Source organism: Coturnix japonica, chromosome 10, assembly GCF_054131305.1.
Source record: "Coturnix japonica strain WE chromosome 10, WE-NBRP24, whole genome shotgun sequence".
In the NCBI taxonomy this organism is placed as follows: Eukaryota; Metazoa; Chordata; class Aves; order Galliformes; family Phasianidae; genus Coturnix; species Coturnix japonica.
Window position 1 is genome coordinate 11,021,750 of NC_140672.1, and position 14,539 is coordinate 11,036,288.

Consider the following 14,539-nt stretch of genomic DNA (forward strand, 5'->3'; position numbering starts at 1 on the left):
GTTATCACCAGATATATTTAGTATATTGAATCTGCTAGCACTATTATTATCAGTTTGTTTGCTCTCTCTTCTAACAGGCTTTTATTTGAAGTCCGGCTAAGAGTTCAGCTATTGAGACTGAAATGAGACAGAAGCGTGATCAACTTTACACACTTGCCAGGTTGAACGATAAATGTCTAAAGTCCACTGTGAAATAAGCACTTCTGCTTGAAGTGCCTGATGTGCCGTCAGCAGACACTGTGGTCACAGGATGCAAGGGGAAACCCAGGTAGTTTGCGGAATATAAACTTTTAATACGCACCTTAAAATAAATATATATATATGAACAATTACAAACAAAACAAACATGAGATGCAGAGTCCTTTTATTGAGCTTGGCCATCCTCAGTGCGTGCTGCAGAGGTACAACCCCGGTGAGCGAATGCTCTCCATCTTTTTGAAGTCCTTTTACCAGTTCCTGTGGCAGGAAAGTCGAATGTACTTGTTGCTGATTTGCTGTCGTAGCTTCTGAGTGGTCAATAAATACGTCACAAGTAGAGCTGAGCCGTGGCAGCAGTAACAGCAGTGGGTGTTCTTAGAGGCAGGTCACTCGGAGGCAGTTCTAAGGAAGCAGCGGTTCTTCCTGGAGGACAAAACATCATCAGGCACTGACAGCTCAGACTGGCGGCCATGTAGGGCTTACACAAGTCTATCCAGCCCTAGCGGTGCTCATCTTACTCAGCCATTGCAGCAGTGCTGCTGTTATCTCACTGACTTAATTCAGTTTGACTTTATTCGTTTTACATTCTTTGCTTCTCATGGTAACTGCAAAGAACAGCTTACCCAGGTCTGACCCAGTAGTCAGATAGTGGCGTACAAGTTACCCATAAGAGACACCTTTCTGTCTATTTATCTTCCTGTAGCTGCTGTTACAGTTCATCCATACTAGTTGGTAGAACCACAAGAAGCATTTCAAATGCATGCAAAAGAGGAGCCTGACTACCATTTCCTGTAGCATTTGCATCTAGATGATGTATATGTTCTGCTCTTCTTCCATTTGCTTTCTGGCAGTACAGTAGGTGCCACAAAATCAGCTTTCAGTCACCAAGTAACTTCAACATCACTTTTTATATGGATTTGGACAATTTACTCATACTTCGTGTGCATGGCAACTGAGGAATTTTTGCTTTAGTATTTTAGCTCTCTTCAAAATGAGAGCTGAACTAGTCCCTTTTAATTAATATATGCTTTAAAGTGAATTATTTTGGCCTTAAGGATTAATTTTTAAGGCCTCAGTACCTAAATTCAGTCTCGAACTCTGTGTTCTTTTTTCTCTTTCTAAGATGACTTTTCTGGGGTTGCACTGCAATGGCTCAGGCCTGTCATCAAGGGCACTTGGACTCTGTTCTGTTTGTACTGCCAACAGAAGAGGTCTCAATCTATTGCTCCATCCTTATTCCTGGCATCTTTTTCTTTTATGCACAGAGTTAATCTCATATCTTAATTGATTGAGAAGAAGTAGGAACTTCCTCCACATAACACAGTATCAAACGTCTCCAAGCCATGATGTTGATTAGGGTTAGTACCTGCATAGCATTGTAATGCATTCACTGTTATCCCTACATGAGGCTCCAACGGGTCTCAGTGAGACTCCTCTCCAGAAAGGTGTCATCCGCTTCTGTCTCTGGAGGGGCTGTGGTTGGTGCAGGGAAGCAGAGTGTGCCTGGAACAGAGCAGCCAACTGTCAGCAACATGCAGCAGCAGTGGGCAGAGGGTCATTTTGATGCTCGGGTCAATCATCTTAAGCATTACTAAGTGAAGGACTTTAAATCTTCCTTGTTTTCAGACATTGCTCTCTTAAAGCATAATTGTTTGTATCCAAGTCCTAAAGAAATAGTTATTAAAAATCAGCATTTTAGTTACTTTGGGAGGGAAGGCACAATTACTCTGAAAAGTAACTGAGCAAGTGACCCATCTTCACTAGGCAGACACTCTGCTTCTTTGGGATGCTGAGTCCCCCAAAAGAGCTCTACCCACACTGCTGACTCCTGCCAGTTCCTCTCGTTCATGCACGTCTTTGCTGTCTGACATCTGAACTAGCACTTCAAACAGTAATCTGTGCTTACCTGACTGAGCAGCAGTGAGAAGAATAAAAGGAATGCCATGCTTTTCCAACAGTGCATCTTCACAGGATGAGCTGCCACTTCAACTGTAGGAGCAGCTGTGGGTGGAGGAGGTTGGAAGAGCCCCGAATAGAACTTCCCAAGCTACAGCCAGATTTTTATAGGCTTCATTCTCTTATCGTTGCATCAGCTGCCAGTCATTACAGGAACAAAGTTCATTTAGGAGCAAGAGGGAATTACAAAGTTAGCATCTACTGAAGCGATCTGGTTCAAGGCCTATCTATCTAGCTAATGATTTACTCTCCTTCCACTTGTACTTTGTCTGGTCAGCTTACCAGATTTGCCAACTGTTCTTTCTTTAACACCTATCTAGCATGTTACCAGAACTCCCTTGTGTGCCTGCAAGTAAAAGTGTGGGTGGCCAACAGTCTCATGGTGAAGATCAAAAAGCCATAACCTTATTTGACTTCTGTGACATTCACAGCATGCACAGCTCTGAGTTTGCCAGCTGGGAGGTAAATACTGCTCTCCTGAGAGTATTTTGAGCAGAGAATCAAACTTTCGACTCTGCTTCTCATTCTTGGTGTGTGAAAGAATCACAAGCAAATAATTTAACCTTTATTCCCACAAAGCAGTACTTGAGAATCAGATATAATATTTTCCATGTGGGGTTTGGAATGTCAAAATAATGTTATTACTTGGTAGGTAAATCACAGATCTGTCCTTTCAAGGATCCTCATGTGCAGTTAATCTCTAGATAGCTAAGCAAAAAAGTAGAAGGGATGGCTGCAAGGATTTTATGGAGGTGAGTTGCTCTATGTAGCAAGACTGGTTTATGGAGATGAATGCTCTCTGCTGTACTCTGCCTCTGTATCTCATAGTCTACCTCACGATTCATCTTCTGAAAGGTGCCTACAAAACTCCCACTGATGTGGACAGGCAGACTGTAATTAAGGGAAATCTTAAACTCTTCTGTGGTGATAGAAGATTGCCAACAGCCCAGAGAAAATAATGTTTAAAAAGCACTACATACTGCTTCCCATTTCTTCCAAAATATCAAAGTTGAAACATGCTTCCCCCACTTGTCTCCCACTGAGACAAGTAGGAGTAGGTGTGTGTCTAAGATTACTACTCTGTAAATGCACCTTGTCACTATTTACTCCTTTTTGGCTGTGATGCTTCATGCACCCAGCTACCACGTATGTCCAGGTTTGCTGTATCTGTCAAGGAAATGACTTTTTTCAGTTGCAGAGTAGCAGAACACCAGTATAGCTGTGTCAAGCTCTGCACGTAGATTTGGAAGCAGTCTGTTTAAAAACAAATATTTCAGGTACTGTACAAAATAATTGTGCTTCAGCTACATTATAAATCCAAATGTGAATGCAGTAGGCTACAGTTTTCTGTGATTGCCCAATATGGAGGCATAAGTGCCAGCGTGGAAGGCAAGTTACATAGATTAAGATAATGCCTGCTTGGTTGTCAGGTTCCAGCCTACAAATGATTACTGCGAAGCCCAAATTTCACTGGGATTAAATGAAAGCCCTTTGCAGCATATTGCCTCCAACCCACTGCAGGAAGATTTGCTCCTTTCCTGGCGTTCCTCTTACATTTTCCCACTTCCCCTTATTTGTCTTGCTTCCCTGTGAGGAGGAATCAAAACTGGTCTTTATTTTGCATTCTTGGGTCTCACATAATCACTGCAGATCAAATAGCTGAACTTCAGTGTTGGTTGGTTGTTTTTTTTACATTTTGCTGTGAATTTCTCAACTGTTTCTTCTACTGAATCCTTTCTTTACATACAACTGAGTTTTAATTACTGCCTTCACCTGTGGAGCACAGGTTTGAATGGCATCTCAACTCTAAGAGCAGTGCCTCCAGCATGTCATTGTTTCTCAGCATTTTTTGCTAGCTAAAACTAGTCGTGTGATGATACATCAAAATTGTTGTGTATTATAAGTTCTTTATAGTGTCTTTGTAGTTGCAGATCCCTTCTGGGCTGCATCTGTTTCATCTGTGCAAGAAAAAAAAGGGACTGATTGTTTCCATGTGTGCAAATGCAGTGCAGTCCAGATGTCTGTTGCAGGCCAGTAGATAGCCACTGCAATTGTTTAAACAATTGAAAAGAATGTAAAACATTGCTATGTTGCCACTTTTAGCATTTAGTGAAGGAACATCAGAAATAAATGAGGGGACAGATTGATTTTCAGCTGCATTGTTCAGACTCTGAAATGCTGCTCAGCTGAGCTCCCACGTACCACCTGGCAGGTGGGAGCCATCACTGCAGCAGCATGTCAATGTGCCAGGTTTGCTTCTTGCTCCCTGCTGCACGGCTGGGCCCGCAGGCAACTGCAGAGATGAGAACAGCTCAGCGGGATTGCAGCAGGTGCTGCCAGCAGCAGGAACAGACAGGGAGCAGCTCCAGCCCAGCTGCTGACCCTGCAGCATGAAGGTTAAAAGCCAGGGCCTGGCAGCGGTGCTGTCGCTTGAAGCTCACGGGGCTGCTGGGTTGTAGGTAAACTCAGCAGTGGCAGCTGAACTTGCCACCTGTTTACAGCAGTCTAGCAGCTGGTCTGGACATAGTTCAGCTGTCTGTGAATGGGAGCAGAGACCTCACGAGAGGCTGGGCTCTGTTCTGAGCTGCTCATGCTCAACAGAACTGCTGAGAGGTACCAAAAAGGAAGTATTGACTCAAACTCCCACAGTACGAAACCTTAGATGTCCTGTTATTCAGGCTACGAATCAACTCCTGTTGCTGTTTGAGGGTAAGTAAATAAGACCCAAACAAGAGTTCTGAATGAAGTATGGCTGCCGACATGTTTGGCTGCTCAGAATTGGAGAACCCAGTTTATTCTTCCCTTGCTTAAGTAGAAATAGAACTGAAATAGATTATTTTTAGCAGAACTTACAGCACTGAGTAGCTTGCTTTGCTTGTTTCTGCCAACCTCAGACTGCACTTGGGAGTACAGAACAAGAAAGCCTGCAGCTATTGGAAGTGTATATCCACAGCTTGCTGAAGTGAGAGACTGAGCATCTTTGACTTCCAGACAGCTCAGCCCTTAACCCACAAACGATCTATCACAGAAGAACGTCACACTCTCCAGATTAGATAAATTTTCAGTACCAGCTACAGGAATAGCGTGACAGGGAGATAAAGGTGTTACTTTGCTTGAATTTGAGGCAGACAGCTCAACACTAAGAAAAATAAAAGATAAAGGAATGGGCCAAATGTTCTGGACTTTGCAGAGGGAAACGTGTCATACATGTAAGAGCCCCGGGGTGAATTTTGTAGTCATGCATTTGAAAATTTAATGGTAGTAATAGAGTTCCTTAAATCATCTTTGGGTGTTAAAATAATCCTTTTACTTCCTTGTAGTTCCCTAGGAACTGCTTTTAATTCAGCCAGTTAACGCTAACCAAACATCAGAATTGCAGTTTATCATCTGATTATTATTAATAAATATGATAACCTGGTAACTGTATAAAGGATCAAAGCTCATATTCAATTCTGAACCATCAGTCAGGCTGGGCAATTTTTGTCAGTATCATATCAGACTGTTCTTCACAGGTACACAGACTGGAATATGTTCTAATTCAAGCAAAAAGTGGCCAGTGAGAGGAGGATAAAAAGATCAAATTGCTCACCAATGCTCTGCTATTTCTCATCACCTGTACTGTAGCCAGGGCTGCCTTCAACTGAATACACTGAGAAATGTATCTAGAAAATAGAGTCAGAGAGAAATGTGAAATAAAGCAATTTGAGCTTAGAGGATTTTAGTACTGTTATCTCTGTATGGCATTCACCTGACAGATAACGGGGTATAATTCACCTTAAACAATGTAAGACACAGACTTCATATAAAGATACAGGCCAAAGTTAAAGTTTATTAGGCATTATTATGTATTATCTCCCCGTCCCTCTGGTTCCGTGAATGAGCAATGGAACAAGTAACGCAGAGCGGTGACACTGAGCGGTGCAGTCACTGGTCATTCTCATAGTCAGCAGGATTCTTCCTCTTCAGCCTCTCAAACTCTTGCATGCCCCACGAGTACAGCAGGTAGGTGCCCAGGAAGGCTGGAAACGGAAAGGAAACACTGACACAGGGCACGGCACAGAGCAGCACGGGCTGCCCGCTGTGCTTCTACGGCAACACAGCCATGACACCTCGCTATAAAGCCCCATTGCCACCATAAAGCCCCACTGCCACCGTAAGGCCCCATTGCCACCATAAGGCTCCATTGCCACTATAAGACCCCACTGCCACAATAAAGCCTCATTGCCACTATAAGACCCCACTGCCACTACAAAGCCCCATTGCCACCATAAGACCCCATTGCTCACTGTGCCCCCCCGAGCTCCATCAGGCCCCCGCTCAGCCCCGCTCCTACTCACGGGGCGCCACCTTGAAGACCTGCGAGCTGAAGCGCCGCCACACATTGGGCAGCCCGTCCGAGAAGACGTTGGGGATGGCGCGCTGCTCGAAGGGCGACAGGCTGTACGTGATGATGTGCCGCACCTGGGCCAGGTTCCCGAAGTGGATGCCCATGGCCGGACCGTGTCACCTTGTCACACCGCCCCGCTGCAGCGCGACTCAGAACGGAACCTCACATGCTGCTTCTGCTTCCTGGCGGCGAGGCGGCCCTTGGTCGCCATTGGTTGCAATGGGTGCGTTATCACTGCGCAGAGGATGCGCCCTCGGATCCATCACGTTTCTGATATGAGGTGATACGTTTCTGTAGCTGCCCCCATTACAGCTTCCACAGCCTGAATGCTTTGTCCTCCATTGACTTTTCCACACTCGTGATAAAGAGCGAATAACTTCACATCTCCGTGTTCGCTTCTGCTGAACCAGCTGCAGGGTGCGCAGCATCTTTAATCCCCTAAAAACGCCAAAACGCCCTAAAAACTGTGAGAAAAGGCACCACAGGGCGCTGCCAGGATCTGTCACTGCTGAAAGAGCCGCAGCCACAATGTGAAAGGAGGCGGCTTCAAATACACACACGTTTGGCAGAGCTCAGCTCCCATCGTTTGGAATGGATCGGTGGGAGTGGCGTACATTCAGCAAGCAACCCTTTTTAAAGCCAATCAGACACAGCACCAAGCTGAGGCAGGACTTTGTTTGACGTGGAACCATTTCGCCTGGAGCCCTTGGTGAGATGAACCTCACACAGCGCCAAAGTCAGCACTATTTTTAGTTCAGCAGCTTCAGGCCAACGCAATGGGCAGAGCTGGGCTGTGTCAGGCAGCACCGCAGCTCCAGGCTCATGCCGAGGGACTAAAGCACGTCTGCTGCCCTGCCAGTGCCCTGTGAGCCATGTACAGTCCTTGGGCTCCGTGCTGTCCCCACCAGGCTGTGCTCCCAGCCTAAGCCCCACGGAGCCGTGTGAGTCATGATCTAATGTTAAGGGCTGGTAGAGAACGGGAGTTTACGCAACAACATGCTCACAAATTGTTTTAAAAGCTATTCTTCGCAACTAAAAAAACCCCCACACTCAAAACAGCACCATATTCTATTAAAAAATCCCTACCAAAAGCAGCCCCCTTTGTGTGAGCTGCAGCCAAAGCTCTCTTAGCTTGAGTTGTTCTCATCCTGAAACAAGCATTTTCTGCAACATTCCTACTACAAGAAAAACACTGGGGGGGGGGGGCTGGAAATTTGGAAAGGAAAAAGAATGAAATACTGAGAATAATTTTAACATGAGCCTTTCCTCTTATCCAGAAGCTTAACAGAAGTGCCATTACAAAGGATTTCTTTATATAAAGTAAGACTAGCAGACACTGAATTCAAGTGATATGTGTGATAGGCACTCATTTTATTTATTATTAAATCTGTACCAAAACAGCTTAAAATAGGCACCTGGTAGTTGAAACCACTTCTGTTCAAATGCAACATTATTCCAATAAAAAGATATTTACATTTATTTCCACATTCTAGAAAGCCCGAGTGGCTACAAAAACAGTGCTATTATATAAACACCCACTAATTAACTCCATGCTCCTATTCAGTTTGAAAGAGCCGTCAGAATTACACAAACACCACAAATATTCTGAGATTACAAAACACCTAAAGCAAGTGTGAAGCAGGTTAAGGTGCACCCCCTACCGACAAGTGCATTTAGTAGCTATCATGTCCTCGTATTCTTTGTAGACTATGGAGCCATCAGGCTCTACGGTCAGGACGCTCAGAGGGCTGTATTCAGCAGGAACACAGGAGGGCCTGGGAACAGAGGAGTCCAGTTTCTCATATATGAGGTTCTGCACCATTGTATGTACAGGTGAGCCATAACGGTGCCCAACCACCCTTGGACAGTCACCCTTGCAGTACTGAGGGCTGTATCTATGCGGTGCTATGATCCATTTGTCCCATTTTAACCGGCTGAAGCTTAAACGGAAGCTGTGAAGCTCGCACTCGTTTTGAGGAAACAGAAATTGTTTGAAATATTCACTCAGGTTTTGAGGCGGAGTTGCTGGAGCTTCCTTCAGATTCTCTTCCCTTCGATGCCTGGATGCCCTTTTAACCTGCGTGTTCTCTCTTCCTTTGTCACCTGTCACATCAGCAAACAGGCTGTTCCTCTGCCTGGGCCGCGCTGGGCTTTTCCTTCTGTGTCTAAGTGAGTTCCACCTGTGATAAGCTTGCTCGCTGGTATCGTTTAGGTAAAGAAGAAGAGAAGGGGGGACCAGAGCCATATTAATGAGATTATCCTGGTTAGTGTTATGTTGTGGGTTACCCATCAGACAAGTGAAGTTCACAGCCATATGAATATTCCTCCTGTTAGTAGCAATGAGAGGCTGCAGAAAAGAAGTCACATCAACCTCAATCCACTTGCGCTTTCTAACTTCAAAGTGCAGGCTAAAAGCTACAGAGTGTGAAATGCTGGGACATTCTTGGCTAGAAGAATCATGCTCCTTAACAGCCAAATGGCACGTGCTCGTAAAGGAAGAAGTGGGAACTGAGGTGTCAAATGAGTAGAGCAAGACAGACTTGAGTAAGTGCTCGAGAGCAGTAACACGGTCCAGGTTGAAGAGCAGATTCACTGAGTGAAGGTCTCCTGAAAAGAGAAACAAAGATCTTGCACAGTTAATGCATCTTGATTTGCCACCGGTACATAAATGCTCTGACATAGTGGATCACCAGAAATTGGTAAGCAGCAGAAGAAACCAATTTAGATGCCCATATTTTTATTATATGGAATGTCTACTTCAGTCAGAACCAAAACTTATCAACAAAACCAAGAAGGCCCAAGGTTTCTAAGAGGCACTGAGTGCAGTTAAGGAACAGCACACAAAGTTGGCAGTTCCAATGGGGAAAAAGGAACCAGAGCCTTTGGACTGTGCAGGAAACCATGAAATGATGTAAGTTCTAACGGGTGTGCTGCCATGTTCCCTTTAAAACTTTAGATTTTTAGCATTAGCTGCAGTTATTGTTCCTACTCACACATTCCTGACCAACAGCTGCCAGTGATGCTGACTAACAGCAAAGCAGAAAGTCATTTCTGTCAGTTTGCTTCTCTCTCATGAAACAGAATGACAGCTTCCAAGCTATTCTGAATGCATATTTCTGTCTCATTTGTCCCTACTGTAGTACACGCTGTTTGTTGTCATTTCCCATGATGTTATTTGTATTTACTGCAATTTCTGTCTCATTCTGAGGCTGATGAAGCCCCGTGCTGGCCTTCTCTCCAGGTGTAGAGCTGAATGCTCAGCACGCTGCTTCTCTTACTGCTCAGCACTGCTGCTTCTCTTACTGCTCAGCACTGCTGCTTTCCTGAGTTAGAGATTGTTCTTTGGTAGACACAAGTGCATTAAGTGATCTTCAAACACAGAGAAGCAAAGGGTTAAGAGTCAGATGTGGTCTCTGTGGATCTTAATAAACTTACAACTTTATGTTAATGATTTTTTTTTATCTAAAGTTATGAATTTCAACAGCAGCCTCCAAATTTGCTCCAAGTTGATTTGGATTCAGACCACTGCTTTAACTGCTGCTGTATTTAGGAGACATTGGCATGAGGCTGCCTGTTAAAAACCAAAACGCCTCCAGCAGCCTGTGCTGTAAATCACCTACCTGATCACCTACCTGTAATCAGGTCCCTGTGGCAGTGCTGGCACTCAGAACACGGGGTGAAAAGTCGAACAGTGTTATAGAGGTGGCTCTTGTGGGCCTTTGGGATTCCCTCCTTGGTGGCGTACATCTTATACAGCCTCTTCATGTACCGCAGGGCTCGGGAGTCCAGCTGGAGCCTGGGGGTCCCACGTTCCCAGCTCTCCCATCCCTGGTCGGACAGCACTTTGAGCAGGGGGGGCAGGAGCGCACAGCCTTGGCTCGCTCCCTTGGGCAGCCGCAGCAGCGGGTAGAGCTCGCGGAGCTCAGGAGCTCTCATAAGCCCGGAGCCCTTGTCTGGAGCTGTGCGACCCCTGGAGCGGGGGGAGCACTGGATGCTGAAAGAAAACCAGTGAATGCAGCAATAGAAACAAACACAGACCCTCCAGGTACCCTCCATGCTCTTCAGAGCTGCAGCCTAACAACGCCTCCCCCAAAATATTCAAGAAAAAACGAACGCACACGAGTGCGAGCCCTTATATATGCTTCAGCTGTGACTCTAAAGGGAGGTTTCTTTGTGATTAGAAACCAAAGGGGAAGATCCGCAGCTGGCTGTGGAATCCACGTGCGTGTGTGTGCGGCCGGGCTGAGTCTCTGCACGTGGAAGCGTCTCACCAACAAACGCTGCTTCTCAGGGTTAAACTTCTCCACCTGGTGAAAACTGCAGTGCACCATGTTCGTGGATCAGCCCCCAGGGGGAGCCGGGAGCCCAAGTGATGCCGCCGGTCCGGCTGAGTGAGCGCGATCTGCCGGCACTCCGGTATCAGGGTGTTAGCTGTTAAAGGAAGTTCAGCAACAGCACCAGTTATCATTGCTAAATATATATAAGATGCTAAATATTGTTGCTCCTAAAGATTCCATCTGGAGTAGTAGTGAGTGCTTGGTGTGTTTAGAAACTCGTTGCATGATGTAAGGAAAGGGGTGGAGTTTTGTTTTACTTAGTAAGGAAAACGTGTTTTCATGCCAGATGGTTTTAATTAGAGCTGTGCTATTGGTAATCTAGTGAAGTGTCACCTGTAATCTGGCTTTTGCATCTTAGGGCTTCTAAATAAGGTGTGCTTGTTCAGAGAATGCTTAATTAACTTACAGAATTCTTTCATTTGGAATGGAAGGTTTAATTCAGATACCAATTTTGGAGTGTTATTGACAGCTAGTTAGCTGAGAAGGGTCATAAACACAGTGCAGCTAAACAAGCAGCTGTACCACCTGCAAGGACAGCAAGAGCAACAGGATGCCCTGTGATGGTGAGAAACTAGCCATGGTTTTGTGAACTCAGCAAGGGAGTAACTATCAGGATGATAACTCCAAGTTGCAAAGATACTTGGGGATGGTATGTAATTGGGAACCAATGATGAGCTCCGCTTTTGCACTATGTATGAGCTAATTATCTGTATTATAAATGTACACGCAGCCAAGCAATAAATGAGATTAGCTGATCATATGTCAATGACAGGTGTGGTCGTTTGCTTTTCTCCCTCCATCTCCAACAACCAATCTCTAATGTGAAACAACATAACCTTTTTGCTTAGATCTCTTAGAGCTGTTCTGACTGTGATGAGATAAGGGGATGCCATCAGGTCTAAGGCCATCTGTGTAACAGCGCTTTGGATGAGGTCGGTACTTCTGTTTGTTTTAGAAATGCATCCTTCAGTGACACCTGAAGAGCTGATCTGCTGCTCTCCTGTGCATGTAAACCATTCCCTCCCTGTGTTAACGTCAGACAAACATGATGTGTGCCCCGGTGGCGCAGTGGTTAAGGATGCCGCCTTGCAACGCTGGGGCCCGGAGTTCGAATCCCCCCTGTGGCGCAAGTGGTAGAAGTGCCGCTCTGCTACACAGAGGCTCGAATCCCGGGGGCTGGACTCAATGATCTCTAAGGTCCCTTCCAACCCGCACGAGACTATGATGATGATGATGGTTTCTGCTGTTTCATGACTATTAAAGCTGCTCTCCAATATCTTTTCTTTCTTCTTCCTTGGGAAACACCAAGTACCTCATTTGTACTATCACAAACTAATGGCAATCTTTGAATTTCTATGAAGCAGAGAAGACTTGGTGCTTTGCCCTGTAGCAAGATAATGACATTTGTTTGTTTCCATGAGAGAGCGGAAGCATCAATTGCAGGTGCAGCTGTTCTGCCCCAACCAAGTGTTTTACTTGGGCTTGTTGGGCTGATTCAGAGTACTGTGAAATACAAGAAGCAACAGGTGCTCTCTGTAAGGTCCCTTGATAATGCTGTAGGTCTGTAGCTAACTACTTCTACACTGTAACTGTGAGCTCAGTGCCTGCTGTGGAGCTGTGTCCTGCTCTGAGTATGAAGCTTGCTGCACGCAGTGCTGTGATGAGCTGTGTTCTCCATGCCAGGAGCAAGGCACACTGCATAGGTGCACTGTTGCTCCTTTGGATGCATTACCAGCAGGAAGCTGAGCATATAGCACAGCATTGAGAGACTGGGCAGTTTGTACCACTGGAATTAATAACTGTTCTTGGCAGGGTAGTCAGTCAGTTGGTTCATTTAGTAGAGTTCAGTGACTGAATAGGCAGCAATGTGAGAAAAGCTGTACTTCACCCTTGGTGAAAACAACTGCCTGGCACAGCACGGCCCTGCTTTGGCCACTGGAATGGAGCCTGGCCCTCCTCTGCTCATGGGCTGCTGGGGCTGCTTGGCTTCATCCAGTCCCTTCAGTCCTGCTGCAGTGAAGGTATGTGCTTGTGGAGTGCTCACTTAGAGCTCTTCTGTACTGAAATCTTGGTTTACAACTCATCCACTCATTGCTTCCCATCAGCCATGTTATGTGAGGTGATAAATGTTGATACGTAGTGTTCAAACATGGCACTCACATCCTCACCCGTTCAGCCTATACTGCGTAGAAGCTGGTGGGTCTCTCCTTGTTGTAATCAGGTGTTCATTAAAAAAGAACGATGAGAGCTCATTCCTTGGCTGCTCAATCCAACCAGGGCCATGGGGCAGCTCAGGCTGTGCCCTTTGTTAAGGAGGAAGGCAGGAGGTGAGGTGGTGGCTCTGCAGTGCTGCTGTTAGCGTGGATTCTTTGTAGGGCGATACCATGCAGTGCTGTCATCAGCTGCATGGTCTGGGGAAAAGCACATGTGGTTAGAGTGTGCTGGTTGGTCATTAAGAACAACCAAAGCGCTCGTAATATATGCAGAGACAGGTTGGCAGAAGACCTTCACCCTTTTCTATTTTACTTTTTCTATATAAAGGGGAAGGACAAAAACCCAAATGAACCCCCTCCTGACAAGCCAGGAGGTGGGTGCTGATGCTTGGCTTTCTTCCTCCTGTTTTTGTGCTGCTACAGAGCTGAGATCTGCCATGTCCTCACGTTGGAAGGTACCTACAAGCAGCAGCACGGCACTGATGCTGCCGCTGTCACCTGGCGCAGGGCAGCTGATGGGGTAGGTAAATAACAGTACCCACGTGTGACATTTTTCGGATGTTTTAAAATAGTTTTTAAATAAAATAGCAATTCCAGCCGTTCTGGCAGCCACCGGCTGGTAGGAAAACAAGGAATCGTTCGTTTTGTTGTGCTGCCGTGCATGTCCTTGTGTGACCCTCAGCCATAAAAGCACTGGGCTGTGAAGCAGCCCCTCGTGGCCGCTCCGAACTCCACGGACCGGAGCCCACGCCGTTGCTCCGCCCGGCGCTGCCCGTTCCTGCGACTTCGGGGCGGCCGCTTCGCCCTTTCCCCGTGTCCGTGGGGGTTCTCCTCCTCCTTTCTCCCCAGCAGCTCCGCTCCAGCCGCACGTGTCTCCCTGTGACCCCACCTCCGTGCCTCCCCGGGGCCGGGCCGGCAGAGCGCAGCGCTGCGGGGATTGGGCCGAGCGGGGTCGGCTCCGCTCCGTGAGTTGCGCCGCTCGGGTCCAATAGCTGAGAGTGCGTGTACCCATCTGGAAGCGATTTGGGACTGACGGAGGTAGACGGATTTGGGAAGGGCGGAGGGGGAGGGATCGCTTATGCAGCGATTTGAGGGGCCGGTGAAACCCTGCAGTGCTTGGGGAAGTTCCGAAGTTGTGCTCTCGGGAGCTGCCGTGCGGGTGTTACTGCGCTGATTCCTGCCTGAAGCGGTCCCGGCTGGAAACGGACTCTCGGAAATCCCTCCCAGGGATGCTGCTCTCATCTGTACAGCGCTAAAGGTACAGCGTCCTGTTGTCTGCTCAAAATGGTCCTGACGATGATTGTGTCTCATGTGATGTTATCTCCGTGGTGAAAAGAGCCCTGCTGTAGATTGAATAAGCGGCGTTACGTGGCTAAGGTGGCTCTGCCGTGCATCGACATGCCATTCTCTGGGCTTTAAAATCTGTGTGGTCGCAGTCTGAGCCGCAT

General features: G+C 46.6%; 3 protein-coding genes across 3 annotated transcripts; all 3 read right to left on the bottom strand.

Annotated features, from left to right (window-relative positions):
* Positions 1-347: 347 nt before the first annotated feature.
* LOC146759327 (liver-expressed antimicrobial peptide 2-like) lies at positions 348-2,255 on the bottom strand. The gene is made up of 3 exons (XM_085510217.1): positions 2,105-2,255; positions 1,565-1,701; positions 348-621 (listed from the first exon to the last, which is right to left on the bottom strand). Exons 1-3 carry the CDS (start codon positions 2,159-2,161, stop codon positions 585-587), a joined length of 231 nt encoding a protein of 76 aa, XP_085366343.1. The 5' UTR covers positions 2,162-2,255; the 3' UTR covers positions 348-584.
* Positions 2,256-5,963: 3,708 nt separating this feature from the next.
* Positions 5,964-6,712, bottom strand: LOC146759328 (cytochrome b-c1 complex subunit 8-like). Its single transcript, XM_085510218.1, has 2 exons — positions 6,492-6,712; positions 5,964-6,173 (listed from the first exon to the last, which is right to left on the bottom strand). Exons 1-2 carry the CDS (start codon positions 6,643-6,645, stop codon positions 6,079-6,081), a joined length of 249 nt encoding a protein of 82 aa, XP_085366344.1. The 5' UTR covers positions 6,646-6,712; the 3' UTR covers positions 5,964-6,078.
* A 1,072-nt stretch (positions 6,713-7,784) lies between these two features.
* LOC146759329 (growth/differentiation factor 9-like) lies at positions 7,785-11,983 on the bottom strand. Its single transcript, XM_085510637.1, has 2 exons — positions 10,174-11,983; positions 7,785-9,148 (listed from the first exon to the last, which is right to left on the bottom strand). The coding sequence occupies exons 1-2, from the start codon at positions 10,595-10,597 to the stop codon at positions 8,199-8,201; spliced, it is 1,374 nt and encodes a 457-aa protein (XP_085366763.1). The 5' UTR covers positions 10,598-11,983; the 3' UTR covers positions 7,785-8,198.
* Positions 11,984-14,539: the final 2,556 nt, after the last annotated feature.

Coding starts and splice junctions, on each gene's coding strand:
- LOC146759327 (XM_085510217.1), bottom strand. CDS start 2,161: ATGCACTGTTGGAAAAGCATGGCATTCCTTTTATTCTTCTCACTGCTG. Junction 1,702..2,104: donor TCTCACTGCTGCTCAGTCAG/GTAAGCACAGAT, acceptor GCTCTGTTCCAG/GCACACTCTGCTTCCCTGCA. Junction 622..1,564: donor TGCATTACAATGCTATGCAG/GTACTAACCCTA, acceptor TTTGTCCTCCAG/GAAGAACCGCTGCTTCCTTA.
- LOC146759328 (XM_085510218.1), bottom strand. CDS start 6,645: ATGGGCATCCACTTCGGGAACCTGGCCCAGGTGCGGCACATCATCACG. Junction 6,174..6,491: donor GGTCTTCAAGGTGGCGCCCC/GTGAGTAGGAGC, acceptor TTCCGTTTCCAG/CCTTCCTGGGCACCTACCTG.
- LOC146759329 (XM_085510637.1), bottom strand. CDS start 10,597: ATGGAGGGTACCTGGAGGGTCTGTGTTTGTTTCTATTGCTGCATTCAC. Junction 9,149..10,173: donor CCACAGGGACCTGATTACAG/GTAGGTGATCAG, acceptor TTCTCTTTTCAG/GAGACCTTCACTCAGTGAAT.